Source organism: Solanum lycopersicum, chromosome 6, assembly GCF_036512215.1.
Source record: "Solanum lycopersicum chromosome 6, SLM_r2.1".
Lineage (NCBI taxonomy): Eukaryota > Viridiplantae > Streptophyta > Magnoliopsida > Solanales > Solanaceae > Solanum > Solanum lycopersicum.
In genome coordinates this window covers 47109547-47126556 of record NC_090805.1, presented here as the reverse complement: position 1 = coordinate 47126556, position 17010 = coordinate 47109547, and the positions used below count along the sequence as shown (strand labels likewise).

Here is a 17010-nt window from a genome sequence, read left to right as displayed (position 1 = left end):
ACCATTTAAAAAAAAAAAGTCTCTTTCAAACTACTCCTCCCCCACCCCCAACCAAACCAATTTCCAGCAGAAAAGCAAAGTTTATAAAGAGAAAATCATTTTAATTTTTCTGCCCAACCCAATCTTCTTCATTGATAAAGAAGTTTATTAAGGTGAAGCTAAAAGAAGTCTATGTAGAGAAAAAGCTGAAAGTCTAAAAAGCTACTATCTCTAGAGATCAAAAAAGCTACCTTATGATACCCATATAGAAAATAATTTACTCTCTTTCACTAATTTTCTATACACAATTAAAAATCCATCTAAGTCATGTTTAATTCTTCATCACACCCCTTCATGACTTCCTCAGAGATTAATGAAAATAGTTGTATTAACAACAACAACAACAACAAAAGAAAAAGAAGGCCAGCTGGAACCCCAGGTACAATTCTTCAAAATATTATCAAGTGTTAACATGTACGTACGTTTTAGACCTTGTGAGATTTCACTGAATATATTATTAATTAATTTAAGAATTAATTTTTTGTAATAGATCCAGATGCAGAAGTGGTATCTTTATCACCAAAAACATTATTAGAATCAGATAGATACATATGTGAGATCTGTAATCAAGGATTTCAAAGGGATCAAAATTTACAAATGCATAGAAGAAGGCATAAAGTACCATGGAAATTGCTAAAAAGAGAAACACCTATTGTTAAGAAAAGAGTATTTGTTTGTCCAGAGCCAACTTGTCTACATCATGACCCTTGTCATGCTCTTGGTGATCTTGTTGGTATTAAAAAACACTTCAGGAGGAAACATAGTAATCACAAACAATGGGTATGTGAGAAATGTAACAAAGGATATGCTGTTCAATCTGATTACAAAGCACATCTCAAAACATGTGGTACTCGTGGTCATTCTTGCGATTGCGGTCGCGTATTCTCAAGGTCAGTTAAAAGATAACTATAATATTAGTCATTGTTTATTAGCTCTAATGTTTTGGTCTTATTTATGACATTTCATGATGAGTAGTGAGTACTTCATCCATAAAATTTGAGATTAACTTTATCTTTTTATTTAAGATATTTACTATCGCAATACGTGAAATATACTTTATACATAACGACCCACCTTTGTAAAAAGGAAAAAAAATAACAAAAGAGCGCAAAATGAGGAAGTTGTTTCCTTCGATGGGTATTTTATTTTTATACTATGTGTGGCTCCCAAAAACTAGGTTTATGTCATTCTTGATATTCTAAAATTCTCCATTTTGTTATACTTAACATCTCAATCCTATTTATTTATTAACTAATATAATATGCATTGAGTTTCTTCCTCATGATTATTTTATAAATTCAATGTTTAAAAAGGAATGTCTTCATTGACTTCTTCAGAAAATATTCTACTTGTTGAATGAAAAAAGTATGAATATCTTTGATCCTATCAAAATAGTCCTTTTTTTTTTGTTTTTGTGTGTTGGGTAGGGGATGTGTATTTATTTATTCTATGTAGTTCTAATATCTTTATTGAGTTAGACCGTACACATTTATTTACTTAATTATATTTTGATACTGGTTCAAATTTAACGAAGCGATTTGGATTTTGTGTAATATAGGGTGGAGAGCTTCATAGAGCATCAAGACGCATGTAGTTTTGGAAGGCTACGATCAGAATCACAATCTTTAATACAATTACCATCAGCACCTTGTCTTTCTCGTACAGCTTCTAGTCCTAGCCCTTCAAGTGATCACACAAATAATCTCATCACTACTACTAACACAATCCCATGGCCTAATTTTATCATAAATACTCCAAATGCCATGATAAAAGAACACAATTTAGAGCTCCAACTCTTGACTACTACTAGTACAACAACAACATCTCCATGTAGCCCCTTTGATGTCTCCATCTCATCAAAATCGCGCGATGATCATAATCTTCAACTATCAATTGGTTCATCGGATCTAAGTGAGAATAATAATAATGACACGCACAGATGGAGAAATGACGTAGAGGGGTTGAGGCATGCGTTAGCTGAAAAAGTATACGCGGAAGAGACGAGAAAGGAAGCGAGGAGAGAAATTGAATTGGCGGAGGAAGAATTGAGTAATGCAAGAAGAATAAGGAGACAAGCACAAATGGAATTAGAAAAAGCACAAGTATTGAAGGAAGAAGCAATAAGGAAAATTAATTTTACTCTTTCACAAATCACATGTTATGCTTGCAAACAAAAATTCCAACCTAAAAAGACGACGACGACAACAACAAGAACAACAAGTATAGATCAAAATATTCATCTTAAAGTATAGTACTTGCCAATAGTTTTACTATATTGTATTTCTTCATCTATTTTGGATTATTTTCTTTTGTTACATTTTTGGATACTTTAGCTTCTTTTTTTTTGTATGAATACAAGTCTAGTGTGGATGATGTTGCATGCTACTATGATGAGGTTAGGTACTTGGATGAACAACCTAATAATGTGAAAATGAAATCTCTTAAATCTCTTGTGGTATGAAAATTTGTAGGGCTTCTTTGATTTTATTATTTTTTTAGTCTCAATTTATGTAATATATTTTCCTCTTCTAAAGAAACGATAAATTTCTATATATTTAGAAATGGTTTTGAATTTTAAACTTATTATTTATTCTTAATAAACAAAAGAAGTACTACTATTGATTTTCTTTTTTCTTTTTGTTGTCAATATTTCACGTTATAATCTAACTAAATCAAAATTACTCGAATTTAAGACTTTTGACAAATAATTAAAAAAAAGTATTTTATCACTTCACGACAACCTGATTACTATTGATCATTGGTACTGTAAGTTTGTAGTACAATATATATATAACTATTTCATTGAATTGAGTGAGCTGTGTTTCATTTAATAATTAATATAATTAAATAAAAAAGAAGAAGAAAAAGAACAGCTAGAAAACAGTGAATTAAATATATTATCTGAGCTTTTTGGTAGTGTTAGATTTTGCTTTTGGAGTATTTGAAGATCTTTGTTGGCTAAGGTGGTCAGAATTAAGATGGTGATGAACCCGCCCTGTCCTCTACTGCAAATAATAAAGGATGATACTGCCATAATAATTATTGCATAAAAATTATACAAATATATTGTGTCTGACTAGTCAATGATGTGAGGTAAAAATAATAATATATAAGGTTAAATTTTAAATTTCATCAAACATAAAAAAATTACTCTAAAGTACTTTTTAGGTTAGTATGATATTAATCTAATTAGAGGGCATAGTTGTTTTAATGCTATGAATACCATTCCGGTCAATTTTCCTATTTTTCTTGAATTATTGACTTTGATCTCTTTTTTTTTTTTTAAAAAAAAAACCCCGCATATTTTTATATTTGAGAAACCTTTAATTTCAACATTGATACTTTATCCTTATTGATCTGCTCATATGTAATGCAACAATAAATTATAGAATATTGCATAATAAGTTAGATTTTTAAATTTTTTGCACCTGGTTAAATATTGGGGAAAAGGATCAAAATGACCTCTCAACTTTGTTTTGTTGGTTGATTTTATTTCTGTCACTAAAAGTAAATTAATTTTATTCCTATCATTAATAAACTTAACAAATATACCTTTTCTTGAATGAAAATTTTCAAATCAATTAAAATCATCTAATTTTACTTAAATTACCTAATTTTAACCCGACTCGACCCACTTTATAATATAACAACTTATTATTATATTATAAAGTGGTTCAGATCATGTTAAAATTAAATAATTTTAATTGATTTATGTTTTCCATCTAAAGAGAGATACACTTATAAAATTTATTAATAATAAAAATAACTTACTTTTAACGATAACGATAAAATCAATTAATAAAACAAAACTGAGATGTAGTTCTGACCCTTTTCCTTAAAATTGTGATATAAAAATTTTAAAATAGTGATAATTGGAGAAAAATTAAAAAGAGATGGAAAGAGAATAGTGGTCCTTTTTAAACCCTGTGCTAACTGTTAAGGTGCAGAAAAGTGATAAATGAGGGAAGAAGAGCATGATTTTCAGTGCCAATGTTGTAATGACAGAAAAGTCCCTCTAAAACCATAATTAGAGAGAAAAAAAGGCCACTGAAGGTACCTTATTTTGTAATTTCACAATATTTATGAGAATCAGTAGCTAAATTGGGAGGCAGTGAGAGTAGACAGTATTCCTCTTAGAAAGAGACTATACTAGCATCTCTCCTTTCCTGCACAACTTACTCTTCAATCAAACAAAATTATACCATTTCTTTCTTAGACCAAAATGCCCCTATCACTTTTTTTTAAAAAAAAAAATTTATTAAAACAAGTCAATTGAATTTTCGTTGTAGCAAATAACAAGTAGTATCCTTGACACTAGAGCAATATTATAGTTTGAAATGAGTGCAACAAGCACGACTTTATATATCGTAAAGTAAATGAAGTACATGACTTTGTTATTCTAAGCCAATTGTTCATCATTTTCATCAATAATCATATCATCACTTTTATATTCAGTGAATATTTCATTACTTTGATGTTCACGTAAAAAAAATCAGGAAATTAAACAAGTCATTTCAAAAAAAATTTCTAAAGAAAAAGGTAGTATGTACCTTATTTTTCTTAAGGTGTGTATATGGTGGCGGAACCAAACATTTTATGAAAGGCGTGCAAAATTTTATGTAGTTTCGATCACTAATTAAAAAACCTAAGGTTACCAAGGTTTGAAACCCCCCCAAACCTCATGTCAAGTGTGTGCAAACATATGCAAATATTAACAATATATCGTAAATTGATCTATATATACGATATAATTTTCCGACGAAGGATATTCACCTGTACACTCATCATTGATTATAGCTTCGCCCCTGTGTATATGATTAATTAAAGACATAATATTAAATTTTACTTATATATATACCTGAACTGTAATTTTTGTTGAGTAAAATATTCATTATCGTTATAAATAACTTTATATCTCATAAAAATAAAATTAAAATTTACACATACTGTACTTTTTCTCGACTCTATTTGTGAGACCTTATATACAGGTACGTTGTTGTTTGAGTTTTTTCAAAGACAAAAAGGGGAGTTTACTGGCAATAAAGAGAACAAGTATAGAAAGATTATTAAACGGTAAAGCTAGTAGACTTGATTGTGTGAATCTTTGCCTACTTTTCATGCATTCATTACGTATATATAATATGTTTGATGTCTATGTACATAAACACGATTCTTAACTTGATTCTATAATAACTATGTCTTTTAATTTTAAATGTGCACAATTAACCATTTAAATTTGTATAAAATTTAAAAAATAGATACATGTGTTCAATATGATATAATATACATAGGACACCACGTAGAATATAAAATTGTCATATAGGGAGCCATGTAGAACGAATGTGTCTATTTGTTCAATTTTATACAAGTTTAAGCTCTACTTGTGTATACCTAAATTAAATTTAAAGTCATAATTATCAGTAAACGCTAAATTAATGATCATAATTATATATGTGTCATAATATATTATGCATTTGAGCTTATAACTAGTGAATTACTCAAGTTGTATTTAATTATCTGGTTGATCATGATATGGTAAAAATGTTATTAATTCGACTGTCATATTTACGATTGATTAAAAAAAAAAGGATTGATGAGAATATTATTCTTCGCTATGACCCAACCCCTATATACATGTCTAAATTACAAATATTGTCAGAATGTTTGACTACAAGCTTAACTATGAATGTTGTAAAACTGTACTCTCTATGGTTTTAAATATAGGTACATCTCTCCCTCCCCCCTCCCGAAATTATAGTTCGAGGATAACTCAGTGCACTAAAACTTTCGTTATATATTGAATTCCGAAAAGAGTTCAATCACAAAGTTGTATTGTACGAGTGAATTGGTTAAGAATATTGATGTATAGTACTAAGTCTAAAGGGTCCTACAAGTTTTAGTGAAAGCATAATTTCCACTTGTTTTACAAATGGAGACCCCATGTTTGTCTCTGTCTTAATAATTCCATTCTCACCCAAATGAATTATTAGGTAAAAAGAAAAATTTATGTAACGATAAATTGTGTCTGAGAAATAAAAATCAAAGACAAGAAAAATGTATTGTATTATAATATCTAATTTCCGCGTAACTCTGGAGAAAAATCATGCATATTTCAAACTCTCTGTCATTAATTCTGCAATTTTCAGTGTTTGCTTTGAAGCAAGATGTAATCAATATATTAACTCATAGTTCATTTAGTTTGTTTCAATAACTTTTTTTGTCAAATTTTAACCGTTAAATCGATAAAGCCCATGATAATGAACAATAGTTGATAAACTAAATGTTTTAATGATTTTTTCTACGAACCGATAATTGATAAGTCTAACCTATACGGTATAAGAAGGTGTGAGGCCTTAGCTTATCAAAAGGACATATATCCATCTCAAGAAGTACACTTGGATTAAAGACAATTGGAAGGGGATGTATGTTTCACAAGAACAATAAGCTAAGTAGTGATTTGATGGAATTGTCTATATGGATACTTTCAAAAATGTTTCAATTAATATGTGGTATCCTTTTCTTTGCCACTATTTACAATATTTTACAAATCAAATAGAAAAAAACAAAAATTAGGCAACACAATGGCCTCTTTCCTAATTCGTTTTCTTTGTGGAATATATGCAATAAATAGACATAAATTTGGATTATTCCAATGTGATCACCAAAGCAAGACAATAGAGAAGAATCCCTCGCTAGTAAAATGTTGGTCTTATTAGCTTGTCGATTCGTGTATTACAAGTTTTATTTTGAGAATCGCTTTTTTATTATATATAATTTTTTTCATTCCTAAGGATTTGAATATGAAAATTCTGAATAAAGATTGAGAAATTTCAACCATCTCACCACAATTCAAATTGATAACAATAACAGACATTTAAAATTTATCTATATTAGTGGATTATGTTCCTTTTATACGTACTCGTTTTAGTTTTATTTCATTTCTCTTATACACACATTAGGTCCGAATTTAACATAGTTGATTTAATTCCATCGTTTTACATTATCTTTGTTTTATGATCTAAAGGATATAAAATTATGTGAAAAATTTAGGAGGATAAAGATTTACTCTTTTTTTTTTAATGTATTTATCTATCAATTTTCTTTTGATATATAACCATTTTGTATTTAGAACTCTATTAACACAGCAAATTAAATTCGTATCACATAAGCTCATTAAAGAAAAAATTCTTTTTATTAAATTTTTTTTCATTCGTATAACTTTAAACGTGAAAGCTCTTATTATAAATATTAAAAAAATCGCAATATCTAAGATACCACACCACTTGGTGTCTAGTTATATGAAGCTTTTAAAAACACAATCAAATAATAATATTTTTCTTTTAAAACAAAGCAAACAAACAAAAATATGAGTGACCATACGTGAAGTTCATTATTCTATTGACAGTTTATAAGTGGGTCGTTTTTGTTGGGTGATGTCTCATAATTTTTTCCAATTATTTCAGTCATTATTAATAAAAAAACAAATGCAAAACTGGTACATAGACAATTCCAAAAATATATTCTGTTTCTCTTGGATAATGAAGGATCTACTGACAGCTGTAGAAGAAATGAGACATATTTTCCTAAATACTAATTTAATATTATTGTCTTATATTATCGCTAATAAATGAATTAGCAATATCTACCTTAATAATTACCCTCATGTTCTGGTGAAAATCATCTGCAAATTGTTGTCATTGCAATATTTATGTGTTCAATTTATATAAATTTAAATGATAATATAGATACTCTCTGATTTATATTAATTGATTACCTGATATTAATTGATCACCTTGCTAAATTAAGAAAACATTAATTGATTTTCTGTCATAATAAACTTGCCATTAATTTTTTTTTAAAAGTGTCAAGACTTGTTCGTAAAGTTTCGTAGAAGTTTCCAAGGGGTAAACTTATAAATGGTAATGATAAATGAACAGAAAATTTTGCCAAAAATTTAAAAAGTCTATAATATCCTTTTATTTCAAAATAAATTGATTTTTTTTAATTAAAAGATAATAAAGTTAAAAGAATAAAAATGTTCAAAAAGATAAACTAACGTAGGGTGAGATATTGATAAAACTACCCCATATTTAAAATTTCTTGAGTTGAATGTAAAAAGGAAAGTGAACAGTTAATATGGAATGAATGAACCATAAGTATAACCTCCTATGTTCATAATTAATTATCATGATTTTCTTTCTGTAGAGTGAAACTATAAGAATTTTGACCAACATTTTACTATATATATTTTCATCACGCAAAAAGTTGTCATTTATAATACTTTTTATTTAGTTTTTAAATATTTATTTTTTAAAAAAAAATTAAATAAACGTAATTTAAATTTAACTTTAGAAATTAATCAAATTAACTTTTTAAAAATATAATATGATAAATAAAAATAAGTAAAAAATAATTAAAATTAAATTAAAATACACATTTATATATTATGACAAAAATCAAATATTAATGCCTCTAGGAATATTATCCCTATCCACCTACCAAGAGATAATTAACTTAATTAATGAGAGATCAATTCTCCGATAATAATCGTCACGGAATATTTAAAGCGGATCTTGTCCCCAGGCAATCATTCCGACAATGTTCGAAGATAAAATAAAATTTAAAAAGTATGAAATAATATAATGAGTGATAAATCAACCATATTGTACTATATAAAATTATAACGAAGCCAGGTAGAGATAAGAAGTTCTTCAATCAAAAATATTTTTTTTATATATATGAGGAAAATAATATTTTTGTTTATATATATATAATAAATGTTATATTTTCTTTGATTTTTTTTGTATTTATTTTTTTATATATTGAATTTATTGGTGAAAATCTTAACTCAACCACTGAATACTGATTGTACGAAAGAAAGCAAAAATGTGTGCGCGTGTGTGTCGAATTCTACATTTAAGGAATATATATATATATTTAAAGTTGAACAATCTTAACAAAAGTTATGCCTTTAATATATGGTCAGATGTCCATCTAAATGAAGGAGTTTTTCATTCAAATTTCAAATAGCATAATAATTTTTTTTTTTGACAAATACATATTATTATTTTTGGATATCCTTAATAATTTTTTGGATCCATCAAATGTTATTGAGATAAATTGGATAGAAGTACAAAATAAATAATTGTACTATATATAATATAGGAGCTTGTGCAAGTGAAAAGCTTATTAGTAATTAATAATTAAGATGCTCAAAATGATGATGATTACAAGTGTTTGTTCTTTTTCACACTGCACCTTAATGTATAATTGCACGTTTGGTTCTTTTCTAAAGGAGCTTTCTGATGTTTTTTATTTTTAGGCTTTGACTATATTATATATATATATTGAAATCTGCCTCAAAAGAAACTTCTCTTTTTGGATTTAAAGGTAAGTCACCCCACTCACATGGTATGTTTCTTGATAAATCATCTCCTCTTTAAACACCTAAAAAGAAATTAAAAAGATTCCTACATTTAAATGGACCCCAATTCATGCATTGATCATTAGGGTTTGTTGCCTTCCTATAACTTTTTTTTTTTTAAAAAAAATCCTCATTAAAAAATAGTGTAGGAGGAAGAAATGGTAATTTGGTTAGAACAAGTTTTTTTTTTTTTCGTTCGATGTTCAAAGTCTATATTGAAGCTTCGACTAAATATGAATCACGCACTATGCGCTCTCAACAGGATTTTCTCCTTAACCAAGGGGTGAGACCTTTAATTAAGGACGAAGGACTCTCACAGTACGCCACAACCCATGTAGGTGGGTTAGCACAAAATTGAAGTGAGCACATGCTCGAATCGTGACGTTCACTTCATCAAAATTATATTAGTATTGTGTGAACTTGAGTGTTCAATCAAAAACCTATTCTAACGAGAGAACGACATATTTGAACTATTTAAACAATGACAAAAGTATTTTCATACAAATATTAAATAGAGGAGGTACGAAGTGGATTTTTTTTTTGTATAACCTCCTTTTTTAAAATGATCAAATTAGATTGAGTACAAATTAAATTACATTGCTTCCCATCTTGATTAATTACTCGTAAAATTAAGTTTTATTTTACGATTAAAAAAAAAGGAAAAGGAAGACAGCCAGCCCATTCCTCACCTTTAGATCGATGCTTCCTCAAAAAAGCATATGTCAATTCAAATTAATTAAGAAGTTGCTTTTTTGGTGGTTAAAAAAAGACGCATAATTATAAATATACACATATATTGACTTTTGTCAAACGTATATAAAACATATGATGAACTACCATCACATGTAGATTCAATTGAACGGCCATCAATATAGATTCGAATTCCATGGTCCATGGATGTGTGATAATACATAGATCAATCAATTATATAAATATGTATTAATATTGTATTTGAATTTTGAAATCAATTAATAACTAGCACACTTGAATTTTAAATTTATAAAATTTAAATTCGAAATTCACATTTAGTTGTCATACATTGGCTAGGTTGAGGGAGGCACAATGAGGCTTGGGAAAAAGGTTAACTCATTTTTCAACCAAAAAGATAAAGAAAAAGGTATATAAAGAAAGAGAAAAATAAAGAAAAAAGCAGATCAGCAGCCCATGCTCCTTGTCCTACTAGTAAGTAAGTTAGTAATTGTACTTCCAACTCTTAATTTTATAAGCTTTTTATATATCTCTAGGGAAAAAATAAAGTTATCATTGAGCTAGTCTACTACATATATATATATATTATATTTATAAATATTTTATTGTAAATCTAATAATTCGTAGATAGTAAGTGAAATTTAATATATAAAATAATTTGGTTTATGGACAATATCGTTATGGTAATTAGATCGTATTGCCAGAAAAATCATTATCACAAGACATAGAAAGGGAGGTCATAAGAGTCTATACCAATAAAATCGATTCTCTCCCAATTAATTGGTGCGATGATTTATTTCATAGGTGAGAACTCAACTGGTTCAAGTTCAGAATAACCTAGTTGCGCAAAGTAAAAGAATAGAAGAAACATCTGACTAGTTGATGCATGCTTTAGAGTGAGTTCACTGTGAAACTAAGCACAACATGAATTGATATTTGAACCCCTCACCAAAACTCTCAAAATTCTCAACTATAACAAAAATAACTTTTGGCCGCATTAAATATTAACATTAATAAAGAGTGTTAAAGTCTTTATCTACATTAGTTAAGTGTCATTAAAATCAATATCGCTAAAAGCTGTAGGGATATATACAAAGAGTGCTAATTGCCACTAAAAATACATATTTAGTGAAACTTTTTTTTGATATAGTATCCTATGATTACATTGTGAAAGCTCATTTCCTTTGTGGATGTAGATAGATTGATCGGATTACGTTAAATTTTTGTGTCTTTCAATATATTTCTCGCTTATATTCTTAACCATGATCTTTCAATATTTGCGTTGTTAACTTTAGTATAACACCGGAATATTTCGATTCTAGGGTCCTAACCTAGAAGACATGAAAAAGAAATTAGTAGTAGTTAGGTATTGCTTGCAAGTGACAAACTCTACCTAAGTGAGCTGACTAGAGCTGGCCTCAATCTGTCTTTTTCTTAGTTGGCTTATCTCCATTAAGACACTAAAGTTTTTGTCTGCGTGTACCTCAAGTTGTTTGCCCCATTTTCTTCATATATAATTGACTCCTAACAAATGGATCCCTCAATGTGTTAACGAAATTGGTCTAGTTGGTGCTTAGTAGCATTTGAGAGGTGTATTCAGAATCTTAAACTAACACGTGCTACATTTCTTTAATATATATACTCGCACCAATCATACCTACGTAGGTCATTAAGGCTAAGTACGTACATGTCAACCTTTTCAGACCTCATTTATGATCATGCGATTACACTTAATATGTTATTATTGTTGTAAGAATGAAAATTTCACGATTCATTAGAAGTGCCGACTTTTAAAAAAATATAATTTGATGGGTACTAAAGCTGCGCAGGGAAAGAAGGTGACATGCTCCGTGGGGAGCCCTTGTATAATACTTTGATGCATTACCACAAGAATCAAATGTCCCTCTCAATTTTTAAGTAACCTAAACATTAAACATATTGACATGACATGTGAGTGCAATGTTATCACAAATTGTATTATATTATTATTACAAGTTATGTATTATCATCCAGACTTTTGTTACTACTTGCTTCCCAATTTGTCCCAAAAGGTTTCGCTTGAATCTCCTTCATCAGAAAATATAATTACGTAATGAATAAAATTACGAGAAATTAAAAGGGTACAATTCTTTTTAATACAAAATTTGCTTAAAATTTCTGGTACCTGTTGCTGGTGGGGAGGTGACAAGTCGAGGTGCGCGAAAACTGATCTGAACACCACAATCATTAAGCTTTAGAATTTTGTTTGCAAAAAAAATGGAGATGAGAAATCGAATCCTCACTAATAAAGTAAAAGTTCACTTACCCAACCAATCGAGCTACTCAGAGTCCCACTTTTGAATTTTTAATTTGATATTCTTGCAATTTTTTAAAATCCCTTGATTGAAATTGTTGGCTCCACCATTATCTCCGACTCCAAGTAAATAGATAGGTTCAATTACATAGCTAAATTTGTCCATCTAAAATCTCACATAAAGAAGAATTGGGTCTAAATAAGTTCTCAAGTCCAACACTAACATGTAAACAAAGGCCCAAAGAACGATTTTCTCCAAAAAAAAAAAAAAGAAATTCTCAATTTAACAAAATACCATCATTACATACTCAAATTTCATCACTCTCACAATATATAGCTAATAGCAATAGTACTAGTACATTTCCATTTCTTGATATTCATTGAAACAAAGTACATACACATATTATTATTATTATTGCATCTTCAAACTCAACACACACAAATTATTTAAACAACGATCACACGCGAATTAAACAACAATACTCAACGTTTATTTTTCACTACACTCAAGTGTAGCGATCTTTATTTGCGATGGTATGAAGTAATAATGGTGAGCACAGCCATGGTACCAAATCCAGCAAGAAGTGGAGTAGTTGCTAAATGACCTCTATCGAAGAATATTAGACTCTTCTTCCTCAACTCTTCGAATGTATCGATCCCAGTTGTTTCAATTGTGTCTACAAATCCATTTACGTAACGTTTGAGCTCAGAACTAACACCAAAACCAACACCAACTCCACTTGCTAGGAAAAAACTTAGCACCTGCGTTGCAATACATTCACTCAATTAGCTCTTGACATGTGTTATCTCGAGTTGTTTGATCACGAAATTCGCATAATATGTATGATCATCATATCTAAACGTTTTATAGACAGACTCTTTTTAATAGGTGATAATAGTAAGACTTGAGCTCAAAGACTTTTCTAAAACCACCTATTCAATTATAAAGTTTGTACTCTATCTGTCCACTTTTAATTGTATTAATTTCATTTTTTATAGTCAAACTTTTAATTATATGTATTTTTTCATCATATTGATATGCAAAAAACTGTATTTTCGTATAATTTTTGAATATCTATTATTTTTTTTAAATATCGAATTAATATTATCTAATTTAACTTTGAAAATTAATCAAATTAAAATTAAAAATAGATCGAAGAAATATATACCTTATCTACGAAAAAATCCAAGCGGCCAAGGAAGTTGCCATGAAAAACTCTTTTCCCTGTCACGGCGTAATACAATGCAAATGGCAGTTGAATCAATGAGTAGATAGATCCAACTAGTGCCGCTGCTACCACGTACCTGTATTAACGATTTTATTTTTAATATAGTATACAAAGTAAAAATAATTAAGTAATTTATTTTTTTAATATAATAAAAAAGTAAAAACGAAAAAAAAAATATATAACCTGTAGCCCTTAACGTCACTGTATTTAGTTTTTTCTCCTCCACTAAGTTGGAAGCTGTTGGTAATCATGATTGGTACTGAAGCTCCGCACAACAACATAGTGACAAGTCTAAGAAGGAGGATTGCCATAGCCCTTGGTGTTTCCATTTTAATAAATCTTTTTTTTTTCACTCTCTTGATTTTAGCTTAGCTATATATATATATATATTTTTTGCACATTTTTTGGTGGTCTAGAGAGCAACCTTTTATACCATGGACTAGAACTAAATCTAATTATTGTGTCTAAGATTAATTTTTGTCTGAATTATATGGTACTATAGATAATGAAGTTTCCATCATCATTTCACAATTGTGTTCTTTTATGATAATATATCATACCTATCCAACTATGTAAAATGATTATGGGAAATTTCTCTTTTTTATTTTATTGGCTATTATGCCACCCATAGAGGTGACATATTTCACCGGTTAAAATGAGTTGAGTTAATTAATGAATGATTATTTCACTAGCTAAAAAATTACTTTGGTTGAATGGGTTTAATTTGAAAACCGGATTGTAATCACTAGCGGCTTATGGAGACAAAATAATAAAGCGTGTTGAGAGCTATTATCGGTGTTATTAGTTAATTTGCAATTGGATCTAATGTCGCTATATACTTTAAGAATATTCACAAAGAGTGTTAATTGCCTCTGAAAATATATTTAGCTATAATTAAGCTTTTGATTACCGACTAAATAATATTTTTGCTACAATGTAACCCAACCTGCGGCCCTAATTCTCTATTATCAAAATGTTTTTCTTCTTTTTCAATTACTCACAAAATTCTCCATAATGCTATCAAATCCACTAGGCTATATCAAGAAGCAAACACAAAAGGCTTCAAACCTTGCAAAGCAATTTTGCAGCTCGGTGCACAAAGCCTTCTGCAGGCACGGTCTAGAAAAGCAATCGCAACTCCAGGGGTATGATGTAAACAATTTTTTCTCATTGGTCGTATGGCTCGAGAAAAAAACTATAGAAAGAGCTGATTTAGGCTTGAATATACAGTTTAATAGAACTTCGTAATTTTAGCTGAACTTCATATATATGTATCATCACTTCACTAAATATGTATAAATATTAAATTCAGAACTCATATTATTAACACTTGAGGTCCTCGTCCTAGAATTCAGAACCCTTATATCAAGTATACACACTCTCACCTACTTCTAATTTACCTATATATGTCAAATTAAGTATAGTTATATGATTGAAGTCTATATAAATTGTTCTACATTATATGTGTAGTATTTACTTATTGAATTGATGTACATGTGTGCAACTTAGATTTTTCCTCAATACAGTTAATTTCACATGCAAGTAATCACACCATTAAATTGTTAGCAAGATGTTGGATTATATTGTTTGAAAATTACAATGATAATTAAGGGCCAAAAGTAATGTAAACCTACCACCCTTTGTTGTTTTTTTTGGGACTACAACACTTTGTGTTAGAAAATAATATGCAAGGTCTACAATATATAGAGTCTTCAATTTGGTACTCCTACTACGTAATAAATAAAACAATTATCTCGCGAGCAATTCGTAGTCTTGATGAACAAAGTTACTTGGTACCTATTGCTGGTGGGAGATGAGAGATATCGCCTAAAATTAGGGTTCGCTTGGCCATAGATTACCCAAATAATATCTAGAGAAAAATTTGGCGAATAATGTTTGTCCATACAATTTGTCATTATTTGGCAAATATCCAAATTCCCAAATACTAGTTTTTTCTAGTATTTGGGCCTACTCTCATTATTTGGGACTTTTGAAAATTGAAATTTTACATCAAACTTTTTGTAGAAATCTCATATCTACGATTAGAGATTTCAAGGATTGTATTGATAAAAATAATGTTGAGTTACAAGCCTCTTATATAAGAGAGTATTATAAAGTCCTAAATTAACTATATTTAGAATCCTACTACAATATTTATCCTAGTTGTACTATAATCCTAATCCTAATCTAATCTTAGTCGAGACATAATACTAATTAATATAAGTAGTGATGTAAACACGTTCGTCAGCTTCATTGGACGTGTTCCTTCGACATGTTTCAATTGTCAACTTCCTTCTTCATCAACACTTGCTGCAGACACGCTAGTCAGCTGCTTTGGACCTGTTCCTTTGACATATTCCATTCGTCAGCTTCCTTCTTCTTCAACACTTTTATCTTTATTACAAAACCACCCTCTATAGTAGTTGTTTGCGTTACATTACATAATTCTTTTACGTGAACATCAAAGTAGAGATGAGATATGGTGGTTGACGAAATCGGCTCAAGGTAATAAAGTCATGTGCTTTGTCTACTTCACTATGTATTGAATGATCCTTGTTGCGCTCACTCCAAACTACCACATTGCCTAGTTCATAAACACTACTTGTTATTTGTTGCAACGAAGATCCAATTGACTTGTAATACAAACTTATGGTTAGTTTTGACAGTTTTTAAAACTCATGGGTATAAATCAAATTTTCTAAAGAAGTGAAATATATTTCTCAAACACTATGATCAAACACACGATGAAATTTCATCCAAATTTTTGCCCAACTAAATTTGCCAAGAATATTTAAAAAAAATTATAATCATACGCTAACTTAATCAAGGTGCGCAAAATTGATCCATACTCAACAGTCATGTAAAGAAAAAGAGCCTAGAAAATTTAAAATAGCACCTTAATTTTCTTGATGCATGCTTTCCCACATGTATTTACTTATAATGTCAAGCCTCTTATCACAATAAAAAATAAACTATTTAGTTCCTTAAGGTTTTATAATCTACTAACATTGCATTCATTTCCTTGAGAGTTACTTAGGTTAAGTGGATTAATTTGAGTGAAGATTATATTATAATTCTAAACAGAGTAATTAATATGGAGATCATGGGCATTGGGATACCTTTTAGGATACCCTACTAATTTGGCACCTTAATGTGGTCATGCAGGCATTACACTCTGTTCTGTCAGCCACATAATATATTCTTATATTCTAATATATACAAACTATCTTTTCTTATTTTTGAAATTTGATTTCCTTCTGATATTAAATGAGCCATGTTTGTTTTTAAGTTTTATATTCAGCATTTATTTTAGGGCT

The 17010-nt window shown here is 29.1% G+C and overlaps 2 protein-coding genes across 2 annotated transcripts; one reads left to right on the top strand and one right to left on the bottom strand.

Moving 5' to 3' along the window:
- On the top strand, positions 1-2618 carry LOC101245262 (zinc finger protein SHOOT GRAVITROPISM 5-like). The gene is made up of 3 exons (XM_004241421.4): positions 1-418; positions 530-929; positions 1598-2618. The coding sequence occupies exons 1-3, from the start codon at positions 307-309 to the stop codon at positions 2289-2291; spliced, it is 1206 nt and encodes a 401-aa protein (XP_004241469.1). The 5' UTR covers positions 1-306; the 3' UTR covers positions 2292-2618.
- Positions 2619-12713: 10095 nt separating this feature from the next.
- Positions 12714-14316, bottom strand: LOC101245554 (CASP-like protein 4D1). Its single transcript, XM_004241422.5, has 3 exons — positions 13877-14316; positions 13634-13769; positions 12714-13226 (listed from the first exon to the last, which is right to left on the bottom strand). The coding sequence occupies exons 1-3, from the start codon at positions 14020-14022 to the stop codon at positions 12987-12989; spliced, it is 522 nt and encodes a 173-aa protein (XP_004241470.1). The 5' UTR covers positions 14023-14316; the 3' UTR covers positions 12714-12986.
- Positions 14317-17010: the final 2694 nt, after the last annotated feature.